Source organism: Canis lupus, chromosome 1 (genome assembly GCF_011100685.1).
Source record: "Canis lupus familiaris isolate Mischka breed German Shepherd chromosome 1, alternate assembly UU_Cfam_GSD_1.0, whole genome shotgun sequence".
In the NCBI taxonomy this organism is placed as follows: domain Eukaryota; kingdom Metazoa; phylum Chordata; class Mammalia; order Carnivora; family Canidae; genus Canis; species Canis lupus.
This window is the reverse complement of record NC_049222.1, coordinates 100,525,416-100,545,853: the sequence shown is the minus strand read 5'-3', so window position 1 is coordinate 100,545,853 and position 20,438 is coordinate 100,525,416. Positions and strand designations below refer to the sequence as shown.

The 20,438-nt window shown below is 42.7% G+C and overlaps 1 protein-coding gene across 1 annotated transcript; it reads right to left on the bottom strand.

Annotated features, from left to right (window-relative positions):
• Window positions 1–4,450: 4,450 nt before the first annotated feature.
• On the bottom strand, window positions 4,451–7,627 carry LOC102154185 (ubiquitin-associated protein 1-like). Its single transcript, XM_038527523.1, is given in 3 exon segments — window positions 4,451–6,736; window positions 6,739–7,267; window positions 7,270–7,627. Coding segments are annotated over 3 exon segments (1,506 nt in total). The 5' UTR covers window positions 7,495–7,627; the 3' UTR covers window positions 4,451–5,984.
• Window positions 7,628–20,438: the final 12,811 nt, after the last annotated feature.

Here is a 20,438-nt window from a genome sequence, read left to right as displayed (position 1 = left end):
TGGGACAAATGTACTATAAGGGTGGTTTCTCCAGAACTCATTCTCTGACCCATTAGTTGTGCTGCCCAATGAAGTAGTCACCAGATGGGCAGTTACAGAGAATCTGAAATGTAGCAATGTCATTATGTTTAAATGATAGTATTTGGGATATAGGTGGGTAGAATAAAATGTTATTGACACTAACTTCACCTGTTCATGTTCCTAGTCACTTTTCAGAAATGTGGCCACTAAAAAAATTGAACTTATATACGTGGCTCACATTATATTACTTCCTCCCCACACACACATATTATATTTCTATCAGACAGCAGGACTCTGGAAGATCAGATCAGATCTCCAACTGGAAGCTTTCCTACCGAGAGTATATGTTTGCTCTTTGTCTCAGGTATGAGTTATCATATAAAGACTAGCATCGACTTAAAGTACTTTTCAATATTATTACTCATTCAAAAACTCATTCTTTTTACTCAAGAGTTTTGGCAAGAGATCTTACCAAAACTTCAAACTCAGCATATTAGCCAAATCTTCTGATACAAAGAGAGGCAAGAATTCAAATTTAAAAATAAACATAGCGGGAATCCCTGGGTGGCTCAGTGGTTTGGTGCCTGCCTTTGGACCAGGGCAAGATCCTGGAGTTCCGAGATTGAGTCCCATGTTGGGCTCCCTGTGTGGAGCCTGCTTCTCCCTCTGCCTGTGTCTCTGCCTCTCTCTCTCTCTCTCTCTCTCTCTCTGTGTGTGTCTTTCATGAATAAATAAAATTTTAAATATATATAAATAAAAATAAACATAGCAAAAGAATTATCTGAATTTCTTATATAGACACAATGTCTCGAAAGTTTGTTCCAAGGAGTTAAGGATGAACTCTATTATTTTCAAAGAACTTCTCTTCAATATGAAGTCTCTGACACTGATTAAGTAAAGAGAATCTGACAGAGCCACTGTCACATTCATTGAGTCCCCACAAGTGTCTTTCTAGTGTGCTAACTCTGGTGTCTAACAAGAGCAGAGCTATTCTGGAAAATGTCCCCATGTTTGAAACACTGGTACAGGGTCTCCTGAGAATGTATCTTCTAGTGATTGGCCAGACAGCAGCTGCTCCAAAAAGCTTTGCCACACTGACTGTTCTTCTAGGGCTTCTTACCAGTATGAGTCCTCTGGTATCAAATGAGACCAGTGATATTCCTAAAGTTTCTGACATTGGTTACAGCCATGGGGTTTCTTTCTCACTAGCAGGAATATTCTGGTACTGGATGAGGTTAAGAGCTCTCAAAGTTTTCCCATGCCTTTTACACTCACATGGTTTCTCTCCAGAATGATTTTTTCCCCAAGATTTTATTTTTAAGTAATCTCTACACCCAATATGGGGCCCAAACTTACAGCCCTGAGATCAAGAGCTGTGTGTTCTACCAACTGAGCCAGCCAGGTGCTCCAGTGATTTTTTTTTTAATGCACAATGAGGTGACTATTGCAGTTGAAGGATTTTCCACATCCATACATTTATAGGATCTCTCACTGGTGAGACTTCTCGCATGTTTAATAAAGCATGAGATATTAATACAGGTCTTTCCACACTCTTGTACATACATAGAACTTCTCTCCTGTGTGAATTCTTAGATGGACAATAAAGTGGGAAACACTAGGATTTTTTCTCACTCTACATCTATATGGTTTTTCTCCAATATGAATTCTGTGATGCAAAACAAGGGAAGAGTAGTGGTTGAAAGACTTCCCACACTGGTTGCATTCACGGGGCTTCTCTCCTGTGTGGGTCCTCTTGTGCTTGATAAAGGCAAGAGCTGGCAATGAATGTCTTCACAATTATAAAATTTTTCTCTGTATGGATTCTTTGATACACAGCCAGGATATAATTCTTAGAGAAGGACTTTCCACAATCATACCGGTATAAAGTCTCTCTCCAGTATGAGTCCTCTGGTGCCCAAGGAAGTGAGATTTTTGTTTGAGGGACTGTCCACATTAATTGCAGTCATAGCATTCATCTTGAGTTATTTCTCCTCTTCTCATGAGAGCATGCACCCTGATCAAATTCCTTCTCATAGCCTATCCCTTTGCATGGCTGTCTTTCTCTGAAAATTACATCCTATTCACTAAGAGGTGCAGAGTGGTTGTAAAATCACCAGTTTGGGGACATCTGGAGGACTCATCTCCTGTTAGATTTCCACCAAGGTGGCTAAGTTAACCAGCTTGGCTGATGGCTGTTCTATAGTCAGTTTCATCAAGTGTGTGACCTTCACAGCTTTTCAACAATTACATATGTAACAGGAATGCTTAACATCTGAGTCATGTTCAGAAAAGCCTTTGCTACAGGACCTTTTCCAGATGGAGCATAGACTGAGCAGAGACTCATGCTCCATATTCACAACCTGTACCAAGCCTTTCACCTGAGCTTCATGTTCTTTTGGGTGGATGCTGTTTGCCTGAAGTGCTTCTTAGGGTTTTTATTTTTTTTAAGATTTTATTTATTTATTCACAAGACACACACACACACACACAGAGAGAGAGAGAGAGAGAGAGAGAAAGAGGCAGAGACACAGGCAGAGGAAGAAGCAGGCTCCACGCAGGGAGCCTGATGTGGCACTCGATCCCATGTCTCCAGGATCACGCCCTGGGCTGAAGGCAGCGCTAAACCTCCCAGGCTGCCCTTCTTAGGGTTTTATGAAGCATTTCTACCTGTTCCTCACATTCTCAGATTTTTCCTAATATAAACAGGTATCATCCCTCATGAATCTTCCCGTTTTCATGACATTAGAAGGTTCCACCCCAACAACATCCTGACTTGATGTTTCAATTTTGGCCTTTGTTTCCCACGCTGGAGGGGAAAAGGTAGAAAATATTTGAATCCTTAGAGGGAAAAAGAGTTAAAAGTGGTAGCACGTAAATATTAAAATTGGCCAGGCACAAGTCTACTAAAACTGACCCTCTATTCACTCTATGACACAATTTCACTCATAGGTGTATAACCAAAATAATGTGTTCATACATTCTCAGTAACATGCTTCATAACAACCCAAGACTGGACACTAACCAAATGTCTAAAAAACTGGGGAACAGATGAATTGTGGCTTATTCACATGATGAAATACTAAACATCAATAAAAGTAAATGAACTACAAGTACACAAAACAATATGGGTAAATACCTCAAGCATAATGTTAAATGAAAGACTCAAAGTGAACATTTTAAGCTGTACACTTATTTTTTCAGCATGTATATTTCCATGGAAAATTTTCAAAAATCATACACACACCGTAAAATAAGCCAGGCATACAAGGACTGTGTTCAGGTACAGACCTGCAGGGTGGTGAGAGCTCATGATAAAGGATGATAAAGGATGGAGCCATTTATATAGAATAAAAGTGGCTTTACAGATTTTCGATCTTAGCAATACCTCCCAAAGCAGCTGACTTACCAGGGGTCAAGATGGGGTGGATTCTTAAGGAAACCTCCCCTCATCCCTCTCCCAAAGCATGAGTAAGCAGTATCCTGGCCCTCTCTATGATATGTCAAGAATTCTAAGGCCATTTATTATGATCCCACCAGTTGCTATATGCTCCCTTGCCCATTTGTTCCACCCATTGGCATGTAACAACCACATTTACAGCTCAGTTCTCTTTTTTCTTTCTTTTTTTTTTTTTTAACAGCTCAGTTCTTAATTGATTGATCATGTAGCTCCCAACCCTCTGGATCCACACACAGACCTCAGTCACTATAGGCTCCACTGAAAGTGTAAGGTATGTGACAGTACAGGTCATGATCCTAGTTAGACCCTGGATCCACCACCTTGCAACAGGACTAGAGGGAGCGCTGCAATGTATCTGCAGGTTTTCCAGGACCACAGCTGTTATAGAGCTCTCACATAGGTGAAAGGATTCACAGCTTCTGGGGAACATATCACTCTAGATAACTATTCCCTTTACCTCAACTCTCAGGACTCCAGTAGAGTTCAGACCAGTTCTACATGCAGGACAATGGAGACCTGCCTCTGCTCCAGACCCTCATGACCTCCTCACATTCATGGCCCTTGTCAGAATCACACACTCTCCATGTCTGCCCATAAACTCATGTCCTCTTTTCATATCACATCCTAGTCACACATCTATGAGCTCAAGCTTATTCTGGCCTCTGGGCTTCTTCCTTATGCAGCAGTCTTCCCCTAAGGCCAAAGATATCCAATAGTAGATTATGACATATTTCAGGCTGTGGGGAAGGACCTCCACAAGGGGGTCCTTGTGTGTTTTTTGTTTTTTTTTTTAATTGAAATTCTTATTGAAAATGACTGTAGGGCAGCCAGGGGGCTCAGCATTTTAGCGCCACCTTCAGCCTTTAGGCAGGGAGTGATCCTGGAGACCTGGGATGGAGTGCCACATCAGGCTCCCTGCATGGAGCCTGCTTCTCCCTCTGCCTGTGTCTCTGCCTCTCTCTCTCTCCTCTCTGTGTTTCTCATGAATAAATAAATAAAATCTTTTTTTTTTTTAAAGAAAATGACTATAGATTCTCATGCATTTGTAAGAAAGAATAGGGAATGGTGGCTTGAACACTTTATCTAATTTCCCCCCAATGGTAACATTTCTCAAAACTATAGTAAATGTCACAACTAGAAACTGACTGTCATAGGATCCACTAATCCTACTCACATTTCCCCAGTTTTAGTTGTACTCATTTGCTTCTGTATTAAGTTTTATACAATTTTATCATCGTGGTAGGTTCTGGAGCAGTTCCAACACCAAAAGTATCTTTGCCACATGTTGCCCTTCCATAACCACACTCACCTTCCTCTCATGCCTGGAGTAATGCTTTTAATACCTTCTTCGTTTCCTGAGGACACTGATACCTCCCCAGTGAAAATAATTTTTAGTAAAAGGCATTATGGAAGGACAGATGTCTGAAATCTTGCGTCTCTCTGATAATTACTCATATTCCATCCAGGGTTCCTCCTGATGCTTTCAACTTTCATTCACTCTCCACATTTCTTTTTTTTTTTTTTAACTTTTAGATTTTTATTAGTTTTCTGAAGAATCAAAATAGTTAGCAAATTACTTTAGATTCATCAAGACTGTATATCCTTTGTATTTAGATCTTTAATGATGTACAACAGAATATAAAACAAACGAAAGAGACTGATTTCTATGACTAGGTGTTACTCGTGTCATCCTAGAGCAGGGGGCTGGAGGGAAGAGGCCATTCTCCAAAGAGAACCGAGGTGGAGTTAGTGCTGGGCTACTATACTGCAGCCTGTTTCTCCTCCACTCAGTGTGCTGGGAAGGGGCCAATGATTTCTTAAACTGATGACTGTTTCTTAGGGGGCTCTAAAATCCTGGGTAGCAGAAGACTGTGGTCCAAACCAAGCCAAAAGAAACAGGCTGGGGCAGGGAAGCATGGTACCTGCCTAGCAGAAGAGGCAAACTCAGTGCCCCACGTGGAAAGGGCATTCTTTGCACCTCAGAGACGTTGCAGAACCAGTGTTAACAATAAGAGACTTTGTTAAGAGAAGAAGAAGAAAAAAAAAAAACACCCTGGAAGAACCTTTCAATTGCACTCAACTTGGATTAAGAGTTCAGTCCACCGGTGCAGGGGAGGGAAGCATCTAGCCCTAAAGCAGCACTGAGTCTGGCCCTCCGACCACTTCTCCCTGCCTCCTTTTGGCAGCTGGGCCAGATTTCAGCTAAGGACGTACAGACTCCAGAAGGACCAGGGAGGTTTCTCTGGAAGGCCGAGGTGGGAAGGACACTTCTCAAAATACAAATACGTTTAACATGGAAGAAGCCAGGGCAGTGCTAGAGGCATTCACATGCCCCAATCTTTCCTACTTTCTCCCCAGCTCAGAGACTGGCAAGCACAGTCTCCACACCTGACCTTCCACCCCCAAAAGAAAATCGGGACATGTGCCCCCCTCTCGTTCCCCACATGGGCTCCTCAGCGCCTCCTGCAGGGGTGGTTCCAGGGCAGGGCCTACGCAGAGCCTGGTCTCAGCTGGCTCCTGCCCAAGCCATAAGGTCTTCGAGAGCATTGTCCTGGTCATTGTTGTGTAGTAGCAGAACTTCCTTAATGTCTTTCAGTTCAAAGCCCATTTCCTTTAATTTGCTCATTAACTGAAGAAACTCCTTCATCGTTTCCTCTGAACACTGGTGCATTTCCAGAGCTTCTTCCACTAAAAGAGGGTCGAAGCCCTTCTCACAAAGCTGTCCATGTGCAAAGAGACAGTCGAGAATCTGCTCAATATTCTCTCCTTTCTTCTTCATGGCTCTCAGGACACACTCATATGAGTAGCCCATGTTGACCACTGTTTCCACACACTGCTGCTCACTGGGGGACAGTGCCTGCAGTTCTGAATAGGCCTGGGGACAGCTGGGAGCATTGGGCACTTGTGACATTGAGAAATTAGGAGATATGACCGTGGGACCTGTATTTAGAGGTGATGATTCTTCTGTGCACACAGATAAGACAAAGAGGGAAGGCATCTGGGAGATCAGATCTGAGGGATTCAGGGTTGGCACCTCTGTGCCACTGTCCAAGTTCAAAGCTGAAAGCCCAAGAGTATGATGCCCATTGAGCTCACTGGCACTGCTTTGGGTGGAAGGCTTCAGAGAATTCTGGAAGGTGCCATTGCAGAGGCAGGATGTGCTATGGAAAGTGCTTGCGAGCTTGGCTGTCTTCTGATTGCTGTCATCAGAGTCAAGTTTGGGGAAGGACAGGGATTTGATATTGGTTACTGCAGGAACGGGGGGAGGGACACTTTAGAAGACAGAGACATCTTTTTACAGTTGCCCAACTGTGGTAAGGTTATAAAGCCATTAGGTTTGTGAAGAGGCTTGATATCCAAGGTCGCCTGCTCCAGGGATGCCAGGACCTTCTCATCCTGTAACACAGACCTAGAGCCATCTCTGGGCAAATTATTGTCTAATAACTGAGCCATAATGGGTCCAGTGGTTTCTACCAGAATGTTTCTCAGCTCTTCCTTCTCATCAGTAGTTTTTAACTCCAGATTATCAAATGTATCTTCTTCACACTCAAAGTCAGCAGGATTGAAATCTGCCTTTGTGTGGGGTGGGCTGAAAACTTTCTGTTTCGTGGCACTGCTGCTGATCCGAGTCGGGGCGAGGATGTTGTTGTGCTGTAAGCTGGCAAGGATGGGATTAATAGGAGGTGGCATTGTGGCTGTACTGTGAGTCTTGGAGAAGCTCATTTTGCTGTCACCCTCTGGGCCACTCTTAGAATTCACTTTAGCTTCTACTTCCTCAGCCTTGCGTTCTGGGCTTCTTGGATTTTCTTAATATCTTCAGCCCACTCAATAGTTTTCTTTTCCAAGGAGAAGTCATACTGTACTTCTCTGATCACCTGCAAACAATCAGGCAAGGAGAAGCCAATAGGTAGACCAACTTTAGCTGGTGTTTTGAATTTGTCTCCTATCTTAAATGGGACATCATCAAAGTAACTGAAAGTCCCATGAAAATCTCCACCCAACTTCTTAGAAGCCATTTAGAACCTGAACGCCGCTGCCGCTGCTGTCCCAGAACCCGAAAGGTGCTGGCACTGGATGGCTCCGTCCCCGCTGAGCTCCTGACGGCCCCTAGGGAGAGCAATCGCCACCACCTCCAACTCTGCCCGCCCAGGGCCAGGCCGTCACTGTAGCCACCACCAGTGCTACTGCTGCCATGCTGAAGTCCTACCACATTTCTTTTTTAAAAACCATTTTATTTATTTATTCATGAGAGACAAGGAGAGAGAGGCAGAGACACAGGCAGAGGGAGAAGCAGGCTCCATGCAGGGAGCCCAACACAGGACCGGACCTCGAGACTCCAGAACCACGCCCCCGGTGGAAGGTAGGCCGTCAATCGCTGAGCCACACAGGGATCCCCCACATTTCTTTTTCCTTCCTGTGTAATCAGCCCAGGACAGAGGTTCTGTACCTCACCAAATACCTCTTTATGCTTCAGATTGACTTAGTTATTCCCTTAATTATGAAAATCAAAAGGTCCTCTCTTCTGAGGGAACCAGGATTCCTAACAACTGCTGTTTTCTGCCACGCTTTATTTTGTTGCCATGTTGATTCTCAGCAATAATCGTGCCTCGGATAAACCTCATTGGCTGGGATACTGCCACTGCGCAAAGCACTATGTTGATTCTTAAACACTGGATCAAAGTGCTATGTTGATTCTTAAACACTAGATCATTACTTTAAGTAAGAGGCAGCCCAATGGAGATCCCTGGGTGGCTTGGCGGTTTGGCATCTGCCTTTGGCCCAGGGCGTGATCCTGGAGTCCCGGGATCGAGTCCCACGTCGGGCATCAGGCATGGAGCCTGCTTCTCCCTCTGCCTGTGTCTCTGCCTTTCTTTCTATCATGAATAAATAAATAAATAAATCTTAAAAAAAAAAAGAGGCAGCCCAGCTATAATAGTATAACTATCCTTGGGCAGCCATTCTTCTCCCACTAAGAGATCCATCACCTCTGATTAAGTCTTTGATTTTGCATTTCCAAGGTAATACATTAAGAGAAACAAAAATTTGAAGATGTTGGCTCCAATCTATCTAATTCTGTATTAATGAAATGTCAATATAAATATGTTTCAGAGATTGCTTACAGGAAAGATGGAAAGATTGTGGAAATTTGCCAAGGGCCTCACTGTGCAGAAGTGTCCTTACCCTCTGGGGAGAGGGACTCCTACCTTCACCAAACAACTCAGCACAACACCCCAACAGAGTGTTTCTTCTCCTCCAGGTTATATTGCTGGTTCCTGGAATAAACATCAGCACTCCAATTTCTTATCACCACTCATGGTTTCAGCCTTCCTGCCTAGACACTCTGCTAAAAGCCACAGAATAGAAGCTGGGTCTTCTACAAAAGACAATCTCAAAGACTTCATGAAAATGAGTGAACCAGGGATCCCTGGGTGGCTCAGCGGTTCAGCGCCTGCCTTTGACCCAGGGTGTGATCCTGGAGTCCCGGGATCGAGTCCTGTGTCTGGCTCCCGGCATGGAGCCCACTTCTCCCTCTGCCTGTGTCTCTGCCTCTCTATATATATATCATGAAAAAAAAATTAAAAATCTTAAAAATATATATATATATATATATATAAAAGAAAATGAGTGAACCAGGTACTTCTAATTACAAATATTTTTGTGGATATAGCATTTTGAGCTAATAATCACTAGGTAAGTATTAGATTCAACTAAGATGAAGTCAGGATCTCCAGGGTTTATTTTTAGTCCCAAAGGAAGTGAAGACTTCATCAAAATGGACTGCTGAACTAATAGACAGTGAAATAAGAATTAACTAAGGCTGAACAAATTGGTGGAAGAATTCTTCTGGTGATTATTTGGAATATTTAGTATTATTTTTACTATTTTATATTCTGATGGTTCTGTGATCTATTTCCAATCCTTAGCACAGTAAAATATTGTTTAAATGGTTTCTCATTCTCATTGACCCCTCAGAATCCAGGATTAAACACTTTCCCCAAGCCTCTTTATTTGTAACAGCAATGTGGTTATTTGCAGAAGTTCTAAAATAGTTGTTCTTCATTTTATATAGACAAGTTGTGCAGACAAGCACATACCTGAAGTGTCAAACTTGAGAATAAATCCTATCATACATCAATGCTATTATGTGACACGCTCACCATGAAAGACAAGGATTACACTTCCTTTGGCACCAACTACCACAAAGCTCACCAGGGAACAGCCTGGAACCCATTCCATAGCTTACAGATTTACAGAAGGAAAGGAAGGTCTCTCTTGGCAAGCTAGGAAAACTAGCATATTTGGGGTGTTCAAGGAAAGAGGATTTTTAAAAGATTTTTTTGAGAAAGTGAGAGTGTGCACAAGCAGGGGGGAGGGACAGAGGTAGGAGACTGTGCAAGCAGGGAGTCCAATGTGGAGCTTGATCCCAGAACTCTGGGATCATGACCTGAGGTGAAGGCAGACGCTCAACTAACCGAGCCATCCAGGTGCCCCAAGGAAAGAGGAATTAACTTAAATGTCTAGGTAGTACAGATGTAGTCTAGGTGAGTTTCCTGGGTTTAGTTTTTCACGCTCCATATAAAAAAGCAAACCAGAGTGAACAGCAGAAACCACTGGAGTTACTGAGGCTAGTGAAACATGATCCTAGATGCTTACTAAACCTGCAGACAGTTACTGAAGAGACGCACCATAACCAAGGTGGTACTAATTACCATTGAAAAAGGCCAGTAAAAAAAAAAAAGAAAGAAAAGAAAAGAAAAGGCCAGTAACATACTTCTAAGAAACAAGAAATTAAGGAGAACTAGCAACTGTGCAAACAGCAAAGCTGTTGGTTTCTACACATAACTATGCATCATATGTGACTCCATTTCCAGAGGCTTAATGAAAGGATCTAGACATGTATCTGAAATCTGCCCATGAAGGAGATCCTTGATCTCCAACTGTCTCCAAGATGATGCTTTGATGTCTGGTGATACCTTGCTTCTCTTTCTGTCCAAAATCTCCTTTCTTCCCTCCTCTGCACCTTGTATTCCCAAACTAGCACATTACACTAGGCTCTCATTTTTATACTGACTTTCTCTCTCCCATCCACATGACTCCTCTGAATCTGCATATTAGACAGCTGATCTCTCACTCTCTCAGAGTTCTACCAAACATCATACAATGAAGAGCCAAAAAGCTGCATGCTGGAATCCTATTCTGACAGTACCCACCCACCCATGCTGCTCCCTTCCAGTAAATGGCCACTTTGTTTTCCCAGTGGAGAGCACCAGAAACCTGGGCCTTACCTCCCCTTCCCCCATTTTTTGTCTTTTCTCAAAAGTCACATCTAATCTTTCAGCTCTGACTTTCAAATTAATCCAGAATCCCACCATTTTGCATCTCCTCTACCACTGTGGTCATTAATTTAAAAGAAGAGGAAGAGGAGCGCCTGGGTGGCTCAGTGGTTGAGCGTCTCCCTTCGGCTCGGGGTATGATCCTGGGGTCCAGGATGGGGTCCCGCATAGGGCTCCCTGAGAGGACCCTGCTTCTGCCTCTTCCTGTGTCTGCCTCTCTCTCTGTCTCTCATGAGTAAATAAATAAAATATTTAAAAAATAAATAAATAAAAGAAGATGAAGAAAAAAATATGTATATTTACGGAAAGGAAGAGGGAAGGGGAGAGGCAGAGGGAGAGGGAGAGAGAGAATCTTAAGGAGGCTCTATCCCCAGCATGGAGCCCAATGTGGGGCTTGATCTCACAATGCTGGAATCATGACCAGAGCCAAAATCAAGATTCAGACACCCAATCAACTGAGCCACCTAGGTACCCCTAAAAATATTTTAAATTGAGGTATAATATAACTTAAACATAAAAAATTCAAACTAAGCAATTCACTGGGTTTTTAGATATATCTCTATGAGTTTTCATATAGGTAGACAGTTGGGCAACCAGAGATTATGATATAAAGTATCCTTATCCCTCAGCAGGTAATCACCACTCTGACTTCCTCACACACTGTTTAGTCCTAAACACTACATGGGTGGATCAAATCATCTGCATGTTCTGGTACTGGACTTGGTTAGCAATACCTCTCGGAGTCATCCCTATGGCTGGTGAACTGTGTTAAGCATTAAAAGAACAACATCAATGCTTCTGAAATTCTCCCCCCAAAATTGAGGGAACACCTCCTACCTCATTCTGTGGTCATGGGCACTACAAGAAAATGACAAAACAATATTCCTCATAAATACTGATGCCAACATCCTCAACAAAATACTAGCAAACTAAACTCCACAGCATATTAAAGGGATTATATACCAAAACTAAGTGTGATTTGTTGCAGGAATGCAAGGATGTTTCAACATATGAAAATCAGTCAATATAATAATCACATTAACATAATGAGGGGGGAAAAGTGCATGATCATCTAAACTGATACACGAAAAACACTGGATAAAATTTAACACCCATTATAAAAACAATCAACAAATTAGGAACAGAAGGAACTATTTCAACATAATAAAGGCCACATATGAAAAACCCATAGCAAACATCCTCTATGGTGAAAGACTGGAAGCTTTTCCTCTAAGATCACAAGACCGGCTGGCCACTTTCACCAATGACATTCAACAAAGTATTAGAAGTTCTAGCCAGAGGGCAGCCCCGTGGCTCAGCGGTTTAGCACCGCCTTTGGCCCAGGGCGTGATCCTGAAGACCAGGGATGGAGTCCTGCATTGGGCTCCCAGCATGGAGCCTGCTTCTCCCTCCTCCTGTGTCTCTGCCTCTCTCTCTTTCTCTGTGTCTATCATAAATAATAAATAAATAAATAAATCTTAAAAAAAAAAGAGGTATGGGTATCACCCACTTAAAAAAATATTTAAAAAAATATATTTAAAAAAAAGAAGTTCTAGCCAGAGCTATTAGGCAAGAAAGAGAAATTAAAGGCATCCAGATTGGAAAGGGAGAGGCAAAAGTATCTCTATGTGCAGATGATATGACCTTATACATTAGAAAACACTAAAGATTACACATGCACACACCATTAGAATTAATATACAAATTCAGCAAAGTTGCAAAATACAAGATCAGCACACAAAAATCAGTTGCATTTCTATACACTAACAATGAATGATCTGAAAATGAAAATTTTTTCTAAGTTGCATTTAAAATACTACCAAAAAAGGGCAGCCCCAGTGGCTTAGCGGTTTGGTGCTGCCTTCGGCCCGAGGTGTGATCCTGGAGACCCGGGATCAAGTCCCACGTTGGGTTCCCTGCATGGAGCCTGCTTCTCCCTCTGCCTCTCTCTCTAATAAATAAATAAAATCTTTTTAAAAATTTTTAAAAACACCACCAAAAAGACGTAAATATTTGTGAAGTACTCGCAGAGAAGGAGGATAGATTAATGGTTGCCAGAAAGTAGGGACAGAGGGTTGGGAGTAGGGTGGCTACCTAGGAGGAGTATGAGGGAATTCTGTAATGAGGTAGAGTCGAGTATCTTGACTATGATGGTTATACCAAGGTATGAACCCTAAAATGGTATAGAGCTCAACACATGTGAGGATGTGTATGTAGGAGTTAACAAGCTCTGTAGATCATACCAATATCAATTTCCTGGCTTTGACACTGTCCTACAATTGTGCAAGATGTTAACAATGGGAGACGCTAGGTAAAAGGTGCACAGGACCTCCCTGTACATTTCTGTTCTTTCCTATGTAACTATAATTATTTCTTTTTTAAAAAAAGATTTTAGTTATTTATTCATGATAGACAGAGAGAGAGAGAGAGAGAGGCAGAGACACAGGCAGAGGGAGAAGCAGGCTCCATGCTGGGAACCTGATGTAGGACTCTATTCCAGGACTCCAGGACCACGCCCTGGGCCAAAGGCAGGTGCTGAACCACCACCCAGGGATCCCCAGTGGATAAAAGGCATTAGGGATAACTGAGAAAGTCTGAATAGGGATAGGTTACCAAGTGATAACAGGAAACTACTGCTCATTTTCTTAGGTGTGACAACAGTATTAGAGTTGTGTGGAAGAATGTCCTTATTTGTAGAATATATATCCTGAAATTTTTAGGGACACTTAATTTTCAAATGCTTATATATACACATATAAAGAAATATCCATATGTGCACACACAAGTAAATATACATACATACATAAATATATATATACTCATATACATATACAAAAAATATACACATGCAAACATGTGTACACTTATATAATACAAAAATACATATATACACCCATATTCAACACATAGAACTTATAAATATGTATAAATACATATTGCACATACATATGTACATGCATAATATATATTATAAATACATAATATACATGCACATTGAGGTGGTGCAGCAAAGGAAACAGTCAACAAAATCAAAAGACAACTGACAGAATGGGAGAAGATATTTACAAATGTCTAATCAGATAAAGTGCTAGTGGGACACCTAGGTGGCTTAGTGGTTGAGCGTATGCCTTTGGCTCAGGGAGTGATCCTGGTCAGGGATCAAGCCCCCCACCCCCTGCATCAGGCTCCCAGCAGGGAGCCTGCTTCTCCCTCTGCCACTCTCTCTCACTCTGTCTCATAAATAAATAAACAAATAAAATCTTTAATAAAAAAAAAGGGGGGGGGAACTCCTGGGTGGCTCAGCAGTTGACGGTCTGTCTTTGGCTCAGAGCGTGATCCCAGAGTTCCAGGATTGACTCTCACATTAGGCTCCCTATGAGATGCCTGCTTCTCCCTCTCCCTATGTCTCTGCCTTCTTTCTGTGTCTCTCATGAATAAATGAATAAAATCTTAAAAAAAGATAAAGGGCTAGTATCCAAAATCTATAAAGAACTTATCAAATTCAACACCCAAAGAACAAATAATCCAATAAAGAAATGGGTAGAAGATAAGAACAGACATTTCTCCAAAGAAGACAAACAAATGGCCAACAAGCACATGAAAAAAATGCTCCATATCATTCAGTATCAGGGAAATACAAACCAAAACCACAATGAGATACCACCTCACACCAGTTAGGATGGCTAAAATTAACAAGTTAGGAAATGACAGATATTAGTGAGGTTGCAGAGAAAGGGGAGCCCTCTTACACTGTTGGTGGGAATGCAACCTGGTGCAGCCATTCCAGAAAACAGTTTAGAGGTTCCACAAAAAGTTGAAAATAGAGCTACCCTATGAACCAGGAATTGTACTACTAGGGATTTACCCCAAAGATACAAAAGGAGTGATCTGAAGAGGCACTTGCACCCCAATGTTTATAGCAGCAATGTCCACAACAGCAAAACTATGGAAAGAGCCCAGACGTCCATCAACAGATGAATGGACAAACACGTGGTATATGAATATTACACAGCTATCAAAAACAAATGAAATATTGCCATTTGCAATGCATAGATGGAACTAGAGGGTATTATGCTAAGAGAACTATGTCAATCAAAGAAAGACAAATTATTATATGATCTCAGTCATATATGGAATTTAAGAAACAATACAGAGGATTATAGGGGAAGGGAGGGAAAAATAAAACAAGATGAAATCAGAGAGGGAGACAAGCCATAAGAAACTTTTAATCACAGGAAACAAACTGAGGATTGCTGCAGGGGTGGGAGGTAGGTGAATGGGGTAATTGGGTGATGGACATTAAGGAGGGCAAGTGATTAATGAGCACTAAGTATAATAAGTGATGAATCACTGAACTCTACCACTGAAACTAATAATACACTATATGTTAATTGAATTTAAATTTTTAAAATTAATTTAAAAAGTAACCCGAGGTGCTGGGTAATGGGCATTCATTATACTCTTCTGCCAATATTTTAGAAACGTCAAAATATAAAATAGGCAGGGTAAATATTAATGCTTCCAGAGAGAGGTACTACACCAAGGTCAACATTCACTATTAGATGAGAATGAATTTATAAGTTTTCAAAAAGGTGTTCAAGACTCAGTTATAGGTATTCTAAGGGAGAGTGAGGATATACTACATGGGAGCTATAAGAAAACCATGGAGTTAGCAACCTTGGAAAATGCTGACTTGTAAAATCCTTTCTGCACAGTAAGTTTGATGGAGGAGAAAACAGGAAAGCCAGGTGTGTTGGCCTGGAACAACTGCGGTTGAAGCACGGCAGAGCTGTCCAAACCCATTTCCTCTAGCCAGCTCCAGAATCACCTGGCCTTACAGTTGCTCCCCAGAGCTGGCAACTGATTCAAATTGAAAACTATTTAATCTCAGGGCACCTGGGTGGCTCGTCAGTTAAGCATCTGCCTTTGATTCAGGTCATGATCCCAGGGTCCTGGAATGGAATACCGAGTTGGATTCCCTGCTCAGTAGGGAGTCTCCTCCCTACCACTGCAACTCTCTTTCTCACTTGCTCTCTCTCTAAAATAAAGTCTTTAAAAAAATAAAAAGAAAAGAAAACAATTTAGTCTCTTTACTCTATCATCTATATATGTTTCTGAAAAGTTACAATAAAAGTAGGACAAATCAAATTCTATTTTATCTTTTCAGTGTAGTTGACAGTATCATTGACTATATTTCTTATATTGTGCCTTATATTCCCAGAACTTTAGAATTCTATTTTAGATTCTACAGGAAAGCATCCTACTTATATAAAATTTCATCAAATCCACTTAAATATGTTACTATTAAAAATATCATTATGGTTCTGGCTTTGGCAACATATACTAAAAATATCACTATAAAATAGAATACAGGGGATCCCTGGGTAGCTCAGTGGTTTAGCACCTGGCTTCACACCTAGGGTGTGATCCTGAAGTCCCAGGATCGAGTCCCACATCAGGCTCCCTGCGTGGAGCCTGCTTCTCCCTCTGCCTGTGTCTCTGCCTCTCTCTCTGTGTCTCTCATGAATAAATAAATAAAATCTTAAAAAATATATATATATATAATACAATACATACTCATTATAGAAAACTTGGAAAACAAAGTACAAAGAAAATTAAGTCTTGGATGCCTTTACTTCCTGTTCTCTTCCTAGAGAACACTGATTTGGTGTAGTTGAAGTCAAACTGTATATACAATTTTGGGCCCCTTTTTATTGTTTTTCCCAGTTAATATTATATTATAGGTAGTTTCCACATCATTAACATGTCTTTATTAGCAGAAAAACTGGTGCAGCCCCTTTGAAGAACAATTTGGGGTTGAAATCAAAATTTAAAATGCGGGAACGCCTGGGTAGCTCAGTGGTTGAGCATCTGCCTTTGGCTCAGGGCCTGATCCCAGGGTCTGAGGATCGAGTCCCATATCGGGCTCCCTCAGAGGAGCTTGCTTCTCTGCCTCTCTCTCTGTGACTCTCATGAATAAATAAAATACACACAAAAAATTTAATGCAAACCAATGTGGTGGGTCAACATTAAAAATTCAAAACCGGGATCCCTGGGTGGCGCAGCGGTTTGGCGCCTGCCTTTGGCCCAGGGCGCGATCCTGGAGACCCGGGATCGAATCCCACATCGGGCTCCCGGTGCATGGAGCCTGCTTCTCCCTCTGCCTGTGTCTCTGCCTCTCTCTCTCTGTGACTATCATGAATAAATAAATAAAATCTTTAAAAAAAAAAAAAAATTCAAAACCAACATAAGAAGACCTTGCCCTTAGTGTTGCTTCATCAAACTTTTGCTCCAGGTACATATGCATATGGGTTAAGAATGTAAAAGTGTTTCTTACAATGCCTGGATCAAAAAAAAAAAAAAAAAAAGAAAAGAAAACCCCAGGCTGGAGAAACCCACACTCTTTTATAAGGACACATGTCCAAAATGCCCACTAAAGCATGTTAGGAACATTGAAAAACTGCAAACTTCCCAGCTGTACATCAATCGGGGGAGGAGGGTGGGGGTGGCGGAGTGGGGCATAAATTATGGCATCTTCACAAGGTAGAATACTGCACAACAATGAAATCAGTATATGTAGAAACCAAAGACTGCTGAGAAAAGCAGACTGCAGAGTTTCACATATCAAGCACGTCAATCACAAACACACACACACATAAACCATACCCCACATTGCTCGAGGCTATAGATATTATAAAGGCGAAAGCTCTAACAACAGCCTGAAGACAAAGGTTGTTTGCTTAGATGTGTCACAATCCCCTTCTGTGATCTTAGGTCTCTGGGATAAGGGCCCTCCTGTGGTCACAAGCTCATGTTTACTGAATTCCTACTGTGTGCCAGGCCCTGTTCTGATGAATCAGCAATGGATTCAGACAAAGACTCCTGTCTGGTGGAGCTGGCTCTCTAGTGGGTAAGACACAAGGAACAAACTGCAGGGACGCCTGGGAGGCTCAACGGTTTAGCTTCTGCCTTTGGTTCAGGGCGTGATCCCAGGTTCGCAGGACAGAGTTCCGCATCCGGCTCCCTGCAGGGAGCTTGCGTCTCTGACTCGGTGTCTCTCATGAATAAATAAATAAAATCTAAAACAAACAAACAAACAAACAAACAAAAAAAAACTGCAGTCTGTCTCCATCAAACACTCACTCTGCAGCACACAGACGTGGGTCAGAATTATCACGGATGTCCCTGACTGTCCCAACTTCTACCCACCGTTCCAAACTCAGAAACCAAGCCGACTTGGAACACATTGCTCAAGGGAGGTGGCAGGACTCTGATACAAGCTCCTAACCACCTGCAACCCAGCAGCAGTTCCTGGGCCAGCAGCCCCTGTTCCAGAACCCCTGGGGATTCTGGCTGTTGCTGAGGGCAGCAGTAGGAGACTTGGAGCCCAGAAGAGACGTGCCCAGACACGCGCGACCTCTCTGTTCCAATGAGGAACAGACCGTGGGGAGGGCAGAGGGAAGGGAGACGGAGGAGGTGCCCTGTCAGAGAAGGAAGTCGCGAAGCGGCTGAATTCTGGAAATACCTTAGAGTTGTAGACATGGGAATTTCGGGCAGAGAAGATGTGGGGGTTGAGGGCTGCGGGCAGAAAAGGGAGTCGTCATTTACGGATTCGGGAAAGACTAGGTTTGAGGGAGACCAGAGAGGCTCAGCTGAGGGCCCCAAGGTCTGAGGGGTAGTCGCCGGATGGGGACAACTTCAGGGCATTAGCGGCCCACGACCGGGTGCAGCGGGTGGGAGTGAAAAGTGGGAGGACAGATTCAGTGGCTGGGGGTAGGTGGGAAACATTCAAGGCACTACAAAGGCGCAGTGAGGGAAGTCGATCTTTGCAAGGGGTAGGGAGTAGGAGGACGCAAAGGGGAGAAGGCAATCCTGGGAACAGGGCCCAGGAAACGGAGAAGGCTGTGCCAGCCAAACCTTGTCGGGAGAGGAGTCGGTGCGCGGGGCGCCCGGCCAGCAAGGTGAGCGAGGAGGAGGCGCGCACCTGCGCGGCGTCAGAATGGCGGGAGGCAATTGGGGGGGCCCCGCGGGAGGAGAGAGGAAGCCAGAAGGGTCCGCGCCGACAAGGCGGGAGAGGAGAACAGGTATCCGCACCTCCCGGGGCCAGCGCCTCAGCTCCGGCCCCGCGCAGGACGCCCGCGCCCGCGCCGCCCAGCCCGGAATCGAGCTTCCGCAGGCGGACCTGCGGTGAAAACCAACCCAAAAAGGAGTACTTACCGCTCTAGCGGCGTCACTTCGGGGCGTGGGTCTGTCGTACGCGTGCGCCTGCGCACGCGTGTGAGCGAACCTAGTTCCCGAGCGAGATTTCACCAGCCTGGCCAGGCAGGACTGCTCGTTCAAGGCATTCGCCGGTTTCTCAACTGCATTCTTTCTTATTGAGATGCAGAGTTCTTTATATATTCTGTATATCAGTACTTTGTTGCGTCTATGAGCGACAGTTACCTTCTCCCAGTCTGCTGCTTGCCTTTCCACTTGCATAATATTGCTTCCTAATGAACAACAGTCCATTTTAACGTAGCCAGGCTTATCAGTTTCCCTTGGTTTGGTTAAGAAACGTTTGCCCATGCCAGGATCACAAAGAGGTTCTGTATTTTCATCTGAACCAGGATCACAAAGATGTTCTGTATTTTCATCTGAACTCTGTCGCTTTGCTTTTCACAGAGCTACAATCCTGAGGAACTGATTTTTGTGGACAGTGGGGGTCATCAAACCACAATAAATCCACCTGTTTTGTATGATGCAAAAGTTAAGGATGGTTTTTACACTTTCGAATGTTGAAAAAAAATAAGAATAGTACTCATGGCACACGAAAATTATGTGGAATTCAAATTTCAGAATCCATAAATAAAGTTGTATTGGAACACAGCCATGCCCCACTGGCTAACAGATTGTAACTGCTTTCACATTACAACAGTTCAGTACTTGTAGCAGAGACCATAGGATGTGCAAAGCCTAAAATACTTATTATCTTACCCTTTACAGGAAAGTTTGCTGACTCCTGATATATACTGAGATATGATCACTGGATTTTAACTATTTAAAATGTTTGCAAAACCAGAAGATACTGCTTCATACTCACCAGGATATGTATACTCCAAAAGACACAGTAATAAGTACTGGAAATGATGTGGAAAAATCAGAATACTTATAACACTGTTGGTGGGAATATAAAATGATATAACCTTTGTGAACAAGTTTGGCAATCTCTCAAAAGCTTAAACAGAGAGTTACCATGTAGCACAGCAGTTCCACTCCACAGTTATCTACTCAAGAGTGTTGAAAGCATATATCCACACAAAAACTTGTACATGAAGGATCACGGCAGCATTATTCATAATGGCCAAAAAGTAGAAGCCAACCATGTCCACAGACAAATGGATAAACAAAAGGTGATATATTCACGTTTTATTATTCAGCCATATAAGGAATGAAGTACTGACAAATGCTAAAACATGAACATTGACAACATAATGCTAAATGAAAGCTAGCCAATCACATATTGTATGATTCCATTTATATGAAACGTCCAGAGTAGCCAAATGTGTGGAGACAGTAGATTAGTGCCTGCAAGGGCTGGGAGAAGGAGGAAATAAAAAGTGACTGCTAATTGGCATTTGCTTCCTTCT